Source organism: Callorhinus ursinus, unplaced genomic scaffold, assembly GCF_003265705.2.
Source record: "Callorhinus ursinus isolate GAN/ISIS: 27379988/994484 unplaced genomic scaffold, GSC_fseal_2.0 scaffold35, whole genome shotgun sequence".
Lineage (NCBI taxonomy): Eukaryota > Metazoa > Chordata > Mammalia > Carnivora > Otariidae > Callorhinus > Callorhinus ursinus.
The window spans coordinates 754,839-767,977 of NW_027397097.1; the positions used below are offsets into that span (position 1 = coordinate 754,839).

Below are 13,139 nucleotides of genomic sequence, written 5' to 3' on the forward strand. Positions count from 1 at the left end.
AAAGTGAAGAATAGGGAAATCTATTGAGCCAGAAAGTAGATTAGTGGTTCCTCCATGCTTAGGTGGAGGGTATGGGATGGAAGTGATAGCTAGAGAGTATGAAATTATTTTTGAGATGATAAAAAATGACTGCTTTGATGATTGCACATATCTGTAAATATATATCTATTTTTATTTAAATTCAGTTTTAACATATAGTGGATTATTAATTTCAGAGGGAGAGTTCAGTGATTCATCAGTTGTATGTAACACCCAGTGCTCATTACATCACATGCCCTCCTTAATGTCCATAACCCAGTTACTCCATTCCCCACTTCCCTCCCCTCCATGAACCCTCAGTTTCTTTCCTATGATTAAGAGTCTCTTCTGGGGGCGCCTGGGTGACTCAGTCATTAAGCGTCTGCCTTCAGCTCAGGTCATGATCCCAGAGTCCTGGGATCGAGCCCCTCATCGGACTCCCTGCTCTCCCTGGAGGCAGGAGAAGCAGGAAGCCTGCTTCTTCCTCTCCCACTCCCCCTGCTTGTGTTCCTGCTCTCGCTGTGTCTCTGTCAAATAAATAAACAAAATCTTAAAAAAGAGTCTCTTCTGGTTTGTCTCCCTCTCTGATTTCATTTTATTTTTTCCTCCCTTCCCTTATGATCCTCCATTTTGTTTCTTAAATTCCACATATGAGTGAGATCATATAATTGTCTTAACTTATTTCACTTAGCATAATACCCTCTAGTTCCATCCATGTCATTGCAAATAGCAAAATTTCATTTTTGTGATGGCTGAGTAGTATTCCGTTGTGTGTGTGTGTGTGTGTGTGTGTGTGTGTGTGTGTGTGTGTATATCACATCTTCTTTATTCATTTACCTGTCAATGGATATCTGGGATCATTCCATAGTTTGTCTACTGTGGACATTGTTACTATAAACATTGGGGTGCAGGTGTCCCTTTGAATGAATACATTTATATCTTTGGGGTAAATATCCAGTAGTGCAATTGCTGGATTGAAGAATAGCTCTATTTTCAAATTTTTGAGGAACCTCCATAGTCTTTTCCAGAGTGGCTGTACCAGCTTGCATTCCCACCAACAATGTAGGAGGGTCTCCCTTTCTCTGCATCCTCACCAACATCTGAAGTTTCCTGACTTGTTCATTTTAGCCATTCTGACTGGTGTGAGGTGGTGTCTCATTGTGGTTTTGATTTCTATTTCCCTGATGCCTAGTGATGTTGAACATTTTCTCATGTGTCTATTGACCATCTGTACATCTTGGGAGAAATGTCTATTCCTGTCTTCTATCCATTTCTTGATTGGATTATTCTTTGGGTGTTGAGTTTGATATATTTATAGATTTTGGATACTAGCCCTTTATCTGATATGTCATTTGCAAATATCTTTTCCCATTCTGTCAGTTGTCTATTGATTTTGTTGACTATTTTCTTTGCGTGCAAAAGCTTTTTATCTTTTTTAAAGATTTTATTTATTTATTTGTCAGAGAGAGAGAGCTTGCGCAAGCAGGGGGAGCAGCAGACAGAGGGAGAAGCAGGCTCCCCGCTGAGCTAGGAGCCCAATGAGGGACTCGATCCTAGGACCCTGGGATCATGACCTGAGCCAAAGGCAGATGCTTAACCAACTGAACCACCCAAGTGTATTATCTCGAGCGTCCCAAAATGTTTTTATCCTGATGAAGTCCCAATAGTTCATTTTTGCCTTTATTTCCCTTGCCTTTAGAGACATACCTAGCTGGAAGTTGCTGCAGCCCAAGTCAAAGAGGTTGATGCCTGTGTTCTCTTCTAGGATTTTGAAGGATTCCTGTCTCACATTTAGGTCTTTCACCCATTTTGAGTTTATTTTTGTGTATGGTGTAAGAAAATGGTCCAGTTTCATTCTTCTGCATCAGGCTGTCCAATTTTCCCAACACCATTTGTTGAAGAGACTTTTTTCCATTCAATACTATTTCCTGCTCTGTCAAAGATTAGTTGACCATAGAGTTGAGGGTCCATTTCTGGTTTCTCTATTCTGTTCCCTTGATCTATGTGTCTGTTTTTGTGCCAGTACCATACCGTCTTCATGATTACAGCTTTGTAATAGAGCTTGAAGTCAGGCATTGTGATGCCGCCAGCTTTAGTTTTCTTTTTCAACATTCTTTTGGCTACTAGGGGTCTTTTGTTTTTCCATACAACTTTTAGGATTATTCGTTCCAGTTCTGTGAAAAAAGTTGATGGTATTTTCATGCGGATTTCATTGAATGTGTGGATTGCCCTGGGAAGCATTTTAACAATATTTTTCTTCCAATCCATGCACATGGAATGTTTTTCCATTTCTTTGTGTCTTCCTCAATTTCTTTCATGAGTGTTCTATAGTTTTCTGAGTACAGATCCTTTGCCTTTTTGATTAGGTTTATTCCTATGTATCTTATGGTTTTTGATGCAATTGTAAATGGGATTGATTCCATAATTTCTCTTTCTTCTGTCTAACTGTTAGTGTATAGAAATGCAACTGAGGGGCACCTGGGTGGCTCAGTCAGTTAAGCATCTGCCCTTGACTCAGGTCATGATCCCTGGGTACTGGGATCCAGCCCCACATCTGCCTCCCTGCTCATTGGGGAGCCTGCTTCTCCCTCTCCTTCTGCCATTCCCCCTGCTTGTGCTCTCTCTCTCTCAAATAAATAAATAAAATATTCAAAAAAGAAAAAGAAATGCAACTGATTTCTAGCAATTTTGGGGTGGACTCTTTTGGGTTTTCCAAATAAAGTATCATTTCACCTCACAAAGAGTGAGAATTTGACCTCTTCTTTGTTCTTTTTGTTGTGTGATTGCTGAAACTGGGACTTCTACTACTATGTTGAACAACCATGGTGAGAGTGGACATCCCTGTCGTGTTACTGACCTTAGGGAAAAAAACTCTAGTTTTTCCTCATTGAGAATGATATTCACTGTGGGCTTTTCATAGATAGCTTTTATGATATCAAGGTATGTTCCCTCTCTCCCTATACTTTGAAGAGTTTTAATCAAGAAAGGATGCTGTATTTGTCAAATGCTTTTTCTACATCTATTGAGAGAATCATATGGTTCTTTTCCTTTCTTTTATTTATGTAGTGTATCACATTGATTGATTGGCAGATGTTGAAGCACGCTTGCAGCCCAGGAATAAATCCACTTGGTTATGGTGACTAATCCTTTTAATGTTCTGTTGGATTCTATTGGCTAGTATTTTGGTGAGAATTTTTGCATCCATGTTCATCACAGATATTGGTCTGTAATTCTCCTTTTTGGTGGGGTCTTTGGTAATGCTGGCCTCATAGAAAGAGTTTGGAAGTTTTCCTTCCATTTCTATTTTTTGAAACAGCTTCAGAAGAATAGATATTAATTGTTTTTAAATGTTTGGTAGAATTCCCCTGGGAATCCACCTGGCCCTGGGTTCTTGTTTGTTGGGAGATTTGTGATGACTACTACTTCAATTTCCTTGCTGGTTATGGGTCTGTTCAGTCTTTCTATTTCTTCCTGGTTCAGTTTTAGTAGTTTATATGTTTCTAGGAATGCATCCATTTCTTCCGGATTGCTTAATTTGTTGGCATATTGTTGCCCATACTATACTCTTATAATTGTTTGTATTTCTTTGGTGTTGGTTGTGATCTCTCTTCTTTCATTCATGACTTTGTTAATTTGGGTCCTTTCTCTTTTTGATAAGTCTGGCCAGGGTTTATCAATCTTATTAATTCTTTCAAAGAACCAGCTCCTAGTTTCATTGATCTGTTCTACTGTTCTTCTGGTTTCCATTTCATTGATTTCTGCTCTAATCTTTATTATTTCTCTTCTCCTGTTGGGTTTAGGCTTTATTTGATGTTCTTTCTCCAGATTCTTTAGATGTAAGCTCAGGTTGTGTATTTGAGGCCTTTCTTGTTTATTGAGAAAACTTGTATTGTTATATACTTCCCTCTTGGGACTGCCTTTACTGCATCCCAAAGATTTTGAACAGTTGTGTTTTCATTTTCATTTGTTTCCATGAATTTTTTTTTAATTCTTCTTTAATTTCCTGGTCGACGCATTCATTCTTTAGTAAGATGCTCTTTAGCTTCCATGTATTTGAGTTCTTTCCAACTTTCTTCTTGTGATTGAGTTCCAGTTTCAAGGCACTGTGGTCTGAAAATATGCAGGGAATAATTCCAATCTTTTGGTACCGGTTGAGACCTGATTTGTGACCCAGGATGTGACCTATTCTGGAGAATGTTTCATGTGTACTAGAGAAGAATGTGTATTCTCTTGACTTAGGATGGAATGTTCTGAATTTATCTGTGAAGTCCGTCTGCTCCAGTGTGTCATGTAAAGCCCTTGTTTCCTTGTTGATCTTCTGCTTAGATGATCTGTCCATTGCAGAAAGTGTGATGTTAAAGTCCCCTACTATTATTGTATTATTATCAATGTGTTTCTTTAATTTTGTTATTATATGGCTTATATAATTTGGCTGCTCCCATGTTAAGGGCATAAATATTTACAATTGTTAGATTTTCTTGTGGGATTGACCCTTTAATTCTAATATAGTGTCATTCCTTATCTCTTATTACAGTCGTTGATTTAAAATCTAATTTGGCTTATAAGAGGATTGTCACCTGAGCTTTCTTTTGATGTCCATTGACATGATAAATGTTTTTCTACCCTCTCACTTTCAATATGGAGGTGTCTTTGGGTCTAAAATGAGTCTCTTGCAGACAGTATATCTCATCTATGTAATTTTTTATTCTGTTTCTTGTCTTCTTTTACTGACTGTCCTGTTTACTACTATACAGGCAGTGCCTAAAATGGTGCCTGACACGTAGTTGATCGTCAGTGCATAGTTGTTTGAATTCATCAGTGAATGAATGATGAAACTGATGTATCCATCTGAATGTCCAAGATCAGTTCCCATTACTCATGGAAGGCCCTCTAGAATGGAAGCTTGAATACTCAGCTCTACCTCTCCCTGTGAACTTCTCTTGCCTTCTCTGTGTCTGTCTCTTCATCCATAAAACAGGATGATATCCTCATATGATGTTAGGACTATAGGACACTGAAACGCCTTTGACAAATGTCTTCATTTTACAGGTTTCAAAATTGAGATTTAGAGGATTAGGCAATTCCTATATGGCTTTAAATAAGTAGTCGGTAGGGGAGTGATAAAATGACTAGCCTCTGACTTCCAGATTTTTATCTCTGCTTTCCACTACTGATGGGAAACCCCACTGGAATGATATAATAGGTTTCAGTATGATGCAAAACTGTATGCCTTCCTTCACTTCAGGATCGGGCGATTATGCTAAATATTGAGTCATGATGCAATTTTAGTGTACTTGTTTGCTTTTTAGCACTTCAATTATAATAAATATTGAGTCAATGTGGTAGTTGCACAGTACTAAGAAGATATACCCTGATTTAATGCAATCTTTAGCTTATATATATTTGGGGCCTGGACAAGCCACCCCCTCCCTTTGAGGAGTTCAGAATTAATAGCCTAAAACCAATTCCAGGAACGCTGTTAGAAAAAAAGTGTTAAAGAATTTTACAAGACCAAAATGATAATAATAATTATCCCCCTGGAATTACGCTAATCCTAGATTTGGGAGTCAGGGTCCAGAATCAGGACATGGTCTATCAGTGTCTGGTGTATTCTATTCCAATAGGAAAGGGTTCATCCAGATCTCAAAGCTTTCTAGCCCCCATTATCCCCAGGGAGTCCCAAGAGAGACAAAGTTCTCACTCTAGAGGCTGTGGTCACAGTATAAAAAATGTTCCCACCAAAGGAAAAGGAGCTCAAAAGGATGCTGGGGGAGATTGGCTAGCTTCTCCAGGAGTCCTTGCTGGTAAGCAATGCTTTTAGAAGTATGGATTCTTATCTGTGGCCAGCTGAGCACAAGGAAAAGAGTGGTGGATGATAGGATAGGGGGCAGTAGGAAAACGCTGACTGAAGGGAGAGGGTAAGGGAACTGACTGTAAGAATGTGTTGGCATAATCTCTCATGTGCACATGAGCAACTGCTGCTTTTATTTCTCATACATCCTTATACCATCTCTGTGTGCAGCTCTTATATCTTTTGACACCTCTGCCATTTTTTCTGTGCAGAGAGCTCTTCACTGACCTGGAGCCTATCTAATTACTGATCTATCAAGGTTCTTTATTTTCCTGTGTTCAGTCTCTTGCTTACTGTTACCTCTCCTTCAATCCCTTCTAATCTAATTTAAAGGTCTGATGATGTCTCCATCCTGAGTGCATTTTTGACACAGAGGGAGAACAATAACTGACCTTACCTTAAGCTATTCAGCAAATATCTCTCACCAATACAAACCACTTGCTCACCAAACCACTTGCTACTTTCTTCCAATGAAAGGTAGTACTAATCATTTTGGAATGGCTTGGTCTCTGAGTTCATAATGCTATTGTCTGAAAATGTCTAAGGATAGGTTTGATCAGATATACTCTATTATAAATGTTAGAAACCCTATAAAAATATTTATATGCAAGTAAAGTGAGAATCAAGATTTAGTCTGCTGACCCCTAATGTAAGGATTATCTGAAGACCTGAGATAAATTGGAACCACTTCCATTATAGCTCTCTACTTTATCCTGTTCTTATCAGTAGGTTTTTATCAGGAATTGTAACTATACTTTTTGATGACCCATCTTGACTCATGCAAACCTTGCAAGAATTCTGCTATGTAGACATTTTAGCCTCATTTCATAGGTGAGGAATCGTAAACCCAAAAAATGGAAATAATTTAACCAAATTCATGTGGCAGGAAGACTCTGGCTTCAATTTCTAGTGTCTGTATCAAACATTATGCCATTTCTCATACGCTAAACTCTAAATTACCTCAACTACAATCACAGAAAAAGAAATCTGATTATAGTATTCTACTTCATCTCCTTCCCAAATCACCTGGGTTTAAATGCCTTACCTTGCACATATAGTCAGCACTGTTCAAATTAGGGACTGTTTTCTATATACTTCTTATTTCTTTCTTGAAATCCTTCTTCTATTTTCTCTATCTAGTAATTTGCTTGACTTGAGTAATTATCTTAATTACTGAAATCTGATTATAGTATTCTACTCCATCTCCTTCCCAAATCACCTGGGTTAGGTTTATTCCGAGGTATCTTATGGTTTTTGATGCTATTATAAATGGAATCGTTTCTCTAATTTCTCTTTCTACAGTTACATTGTTAGTGTACAAGAAAGCAACAGATTTCTATGCATTGATTTTGTATCCTGCCACATTACTGAATTGCTATATGAGTTCTAGTAATTTGGGGGCAGGGTCTTTTGGGTTTTCCACATAAAGTATCATGTCATCTGTGTAAAGAGAGAGTTTGACTTCTTCTTTGTCAATTTGAATACTTTTCATTTCACTTTGTTGTCTGATTGCTGTTGCTACGACTTCTAGTACTATGTTGAACAATAGTGGCGAGAGTGGGCATCCTTGAGGTGTTCCTGATCTTAAGGGAAAAGCCCTCCGTTTTTCCTCCATTGAGGATGATATTCACTGTGGGTTTTTCATAGATGGATTTTATGAACTTGAGGCATGTTCCCTCTACCCCTATACTCTGAAGAGTTTTAATCAAGAAAGGATGCTGTATTTTGTCAAATGCTTTTTCTGCATCAATTGAGAGGACCATATGGTTCTTCTTGCTCCTCTTATTTATGTGTAAAGAAGGGCCATATGCACCCCAATGTTCATAGCAGCAATGTCCGCAATAGCCAGACTGTGGAAAGAGCCAAGATGCCCTTCAACAGATGAATGGATAAAGAAGATGTGGTCCATATATACAATGGAATATTACTGAGCCATCAGAAAGGATGAATACCCAACTTTTACATCAACATGGATGGGACTGGAGGAGATTATGCTAAGTGAAATAAGTCAAGCAGAGAAAGTCAATTATCATATGGTTTCCCTTATTTGTGGAACATAAGAAATAGCATGGAGGACATTAGGAGAAGGAAGGGAAAAATGAAGGGGGGGGGCATTGGAGGGAGAGATGAACCATGAGAGACTGTGGACTCTGAGAAACAAACTGAGGGTTTTTTAGAGGGGGATGGGTTAGCCTGGTGATGGGTATTAAGCATGAAGCACTGGGTTTTATACAAAAATAATGAATCATGGATCACTACATCAAAAACTAATGATGTATTGTATGGTGACTAACATAACATAATAAAATAAAATTTAAAAAATCTTTAAAAAAATAAACATTATGCCATTTCTCATCTACTAACCTCTAAATTAGCTGAACCACAATGACAGAAAAAGAAATCTGATTATAGGATTCTACTTCATCCCCTTCCAAATCCCCTGGGTTTAAATGCCATTCATTGCATATAGTCATCCCTGTTCAAATTACGGATTGTTTTCTATATAGTTCTTATTTCTTTCTTGAAATCCCTCTTTGGCTTGACTAATTATCTTAACCGTCTCCTTCCTATACCTGTGATCAAACTCTTTCCAGGATTTCTTAAGCAATTTGCCCAAAACCCACACAGCAATGCACCCTTTCAACACACAGACTCACACACACACACACACACACACACACACACATGCTTCCATCCCCAGACACACTGTTCTAATACAGTTCATCTGGCTAATGTAGTTTGTAGCTTGTTCCTGCTTTGCACCGGACTTAGAAGTCTCACAGAATATTGAGCAGAGAAACAATGGAAAGGCCTAATTCCATCTATAAGGGCATGGAATACATTGAAGTTGAACTATAACAATAAAACATCTTACCTCAGCCCTCCATGTTCTTTCAAACTTCTCATGTCAATAAGGAGATAACCTCCTACTGGTATGAATTAGATCTACTTTCCTGCTGGTGGTAATTTTCTTAAAATTGGTAATTCTTATTTCTACTGAGTACATTTAAGTGCCAGACATTCTCTCTGTGTGTGCATCTATCTATCTATATCATCTATCTATTTATATCAAGAGTATATAAAAGAGGAAGCAAGAGCTCTTGATCACAATGTGCTTAGAGTTATTAAGGTATATATATTGTAATAAATTATATAGTCAGAGAAATGATGAATTTAGTTTCCAGGATTGGTGTATATAAATTAATTCACCTTACCTAACAATTTTGTGATATTTTATAAACCTGAACATTGTTTCTGTGTCCAAACGTAAATCTGTGTTTCTTTCTGGACAGACATCAACAGGAGAGCACTTAAAGGGCAAGGCGCTCTTTACTTATCACCAGAACAGAAATGAAGAGGAATATGTATGTTCCTTTCTAAGCAGACCCAGATTAAGAGGATTATCCTGAAATGAAGTTTGATGTGGCTTCACTAATAAAACCTCAAGGCAGATTTATTCTCTGATACTGGCAACAGCAAGAAAGGAGAGATCAGAAGATGACTATGGCATGAAAAATGTTTTTGGGACTTAACAGGGAGAAGCCTACATAGATACAAAATTATCTTAGAAAGTTCTGGTTTGTTGCACTTGCAGTTCCTATGGAGACTGCATTATATATGTTCAGTTCAGAATATGGTACACAGAGAATCATAATGTCTGTCATTATGTTTATGTTTATGTTCCTACCTTGTATATAATGTATATAGTCATAAATCAAATAATTTTTCTATAAAATACTAAATGATTTTCAGGAAAATATTTTGTATACCTAAGTATCAAGGGAATAACTTGATCTTAACCATTATTTTATTAATTTAAATGGTTGATTTCTGTAACTGTTTCAACCACTAAAACCTTAAGTTCCATCAAAAAAGGAACCTTCTCTAGCTCAGATACTTGCCAGTTTTTGTTGAATAAAAATATTCAATTTAAATGAATGGATATGATGAAGTACACTGAAATCAAGTGGCTTCATTTTGTCATTCAATTCTGCACATTTTCAGGTCTCTATGGTGCAGTGATACGGGTAGATACAATAAAAGTTTCACTAATTCCTTCATTTTCTCTGTGCATTAAGCAAGGCTGAGGCTTATTCAGTGAATGAGAGGTACTTGATCTATAATATATTTTACTGTAAAAATATCCCTGAAGATGGCCTCACTTAATACCACCCTATTTCATCCCTACTCTTTCTTCCTTCTGGGGATCCCTGGGCTGGAACGTATACATATCTGGATTGGTTTCCCTTTCTTTGCTGTGTACCTGACAGCTGTTCTTGGGAACATCAGCATCCTCTCCGTGATTGAGACTGAGAGCAGCCTCCAGCAGCCCATGTTCTACTTCCTGGCCATTCTGTCATCTATCGACCTGGGCCTGTCCACATCCACCATCCCCAAGATGCTTGGCATATTTGGTTCAACCTTAGAGAAATCTCCTTTGAGGGTTGTCTCATCCAGATGTTCTTCATCCACCTGTGCACTAGCATGGAGTCAGGGGTGCTCATGGCCATGGCCTATGATCGCTATGTGGCCATCTGTAACCCTCTTCGATACACACTGGTGTTGACAAATGAGGTGGTAGTCATCATTGCTTTGATAATCCTCCTGAGACCTTTGTCTTTTGCCATAACCTTTGTTCTACTCATTCTACGGTTATCATTTTGTGGACACCAAATTATTCCTCACACTTACTGTGAGCACATGGGCATTGCCTGCCTGTCCTGTGTCAGCATCAGGGTCAACATCATCTATGGCTTATGTGCCATCTCTGTCCTGACATCGGACATCATAGCTATTGTCATTTCCTATGTCCAGATCCTTCGTGCTGTCTTTCGACTGCCTTCCCACGATGCCCGGCTCAAAACACTCAGCACCTGTGGCTCTCACGTGTGTGTCATGTTGGCTTTCTACACCCCTGCGTTTTTTTCATTTATGACCCACAGGTTTGGCCAGAATATACCACGTTATATCCACATCCTTTTGGCTAATTTCTACGTAGTCATTCCACCTGCTCTCAACCCTGTAATCTATGGCGTCAGAACTAAACAGATTAGAGAACAGGTGCTGAAAGTCTTTTCCAAGAAAAAAAATCACTCTTGTAAAGAATTAAATTAAAGAAGGAAGCAGCACCAATTCTCTTTGTTTAGAATGGAAAGAGAATATTTGGAAGTTATGCTGACCCATCTCAGCGGAGGCCTGCCAGCCTCCTTCTCAAACCCAGAAATGGAAAGTGAGGCCCATGTCAAATGCATGAATAAAAAGGTCTTATAATTTTCCATTGTTTGAAGATAATTCAATTTCCCCACTTGGAAGAAAACGAACACTTTGTTCTGCTTTCATTAGGACTGAACACATCACATTCCACAATCAACATCATTTTAAAGCAAAACCAATCCTCTAAAAAGAAAATAACACACAAATAATTAAAAAACACATAAATTCCTTTATATCCTAATTCAAACAAAGATAGTGCATCACCCTTACTATGCTGGTTCCCAAAAAATTATAGATGCTGAAAAACTTCCCATATGCCTGGACTCCCTCTCAGAAAAAATGTTATTCTTGACTCTACCATGTTAATGTTGTTAGACATGAAACTGATCCTGTGAATATGATAATCATGTGAAAAAAGTAGAGATTTTATACCATGAACAGAATTGTAAAAACTCGGCAATCTTGACAAATTCATAGTTTTTTTGTTTTAAAGCTGCGTTGTTGCTTATTTGATGGATGAGTAGATATAAAGTCTGGCTTCTTGATACTTCTTTTCAAACAGTTACTTTTCAAACAGTTCTGTCTCTGTGTCTTGTGACACTTCAAAGACAAGTTTCCCTCTTATGGAAAGCAGGATGTCTTAGTGATGTTCCGCATCCAGTATTAGCCAAGCGCGTACACATGTACTCTTGTGCCATATGATACCACTCAGTGTTCTCTAGTTCTAGGTGGTATTATTGACATTATGTGTAGAAAGAATTCAGGGAAAATATGGTTGTAAATCCCAGCCAACAAAACTAAATTTTTAGCTATATTTTTATGGCAGGATTTCTCAGATCTTTCAATTCACAAATATTCATTTGAAATTTGAGAAGATATTGGCTTCAGATTGCTCCTTTGACCAACCTACGACACTAATATTCCATAGCATGCACTTTGGAAAATAAATCCTACTTATTTTTATTATAATAGAAAGATGATGTCATAGATTCTTAGAGGGAGTTTGTATTAATTAACATCACATCCTGAATTGGAAGCAGTCAGTTAGGCTGAATAATTGTAGGTCTTTTTCGTGCCTTTTCACAAGTGCCCCTGTTGTGACTCTGAACTCATCCCCTATCTATCTATCTATTGTACTTATGAGATGGACTTTAATGATATGGCCTCATTTATATCTTGAATGATTTGGTTAGAGTTCAATCTGTTTATATGTGTTTTGGCTAATTTGTGGAGAATTGGCACTTAGCCTTTAAATGGCTAATTTCACCAATGCAGTCACCTGGGCCTGGAGTCTTCTGTGTTAGAAGATTGCTAACTATAGATTCAACTTATTTCGTAGGAAAGGACTATTCAGGTCCTTGATTTCTTCACGCCTTTCCTTCGAATGTCCTCAGTGAATGCATCACATTACTCTAACTTTATCTTGTGTTCAGGGTGTGGCTGATGAGTTAGGTTTTACTTGTTATCTATACCACTATCAGCATTAGATTTTCACTTTGTAGCTGTGCTACAAATAAGGCCACTCTCCATGGTCTCCACACTCCCTCAAGTGTAGAGAACTGTTTCTTGCTACTCCAACCCAGCTAGTCCAGCGGTAAGAGCCAGAGAACATTACAATACCAACTGGGTTGTTTCAGCCTGTCATAGGCAGGTACTATGTTCCTGAGTCTTGAAAGTGAAGCCTCCTCAGTGATTCTGCCCCTCCCCTAGCACTGTAGGACACTTCAAAGGAGCCTGCCTCACCCTGGATTATAGAGTTTGTTTCTGCCTCTTTGGCTCAGCAACAATAGGTCTCCAGTAGTGCTCTTCCTCCAGGGTGAAGGTTTTTGTTCCTTAGGGGAGAGAACCTGGGTGAGGGGTCATTCCCATCTTACAGTGGCTGCTATTCCCCTCCACTGGGCCTGGTTCATGATGAAGGTCTAGTCCTGCACTGAGACTTTCTCAGGAGTACCTGGTTTAGGTCTAGGGAGGAAAACCTGAGTGGGTGTGATTCCCCTTTGCATCATATATACATGACTCCCAGACATTCTGTATTCTCATATAGGTTCATACTCAT

General features: G+C 38.4%; 1 protein-coding gene across 1 annotated transcript; it reads left to right on the forward strand.

The window, feature by feature from the left end:
* Positions 1–10,016: 10,016 nt before the first annotated feature.
* Positions 10,017–10,984, forward strand: LOC112806308 (olfactory receptor 52E1-like). The gene is given in 2 exon segments (XM_025848602.2): positions 10,017–10,278; positions 10,281–10,984. Coding segments are annotated over 2 exon segments (960 nt in total). The 5' UTR covers positions 10,017–10,022.
* The last annotated feature ends 2,155 nt before the right edge of the window (positions 10,985–13,139 follow it).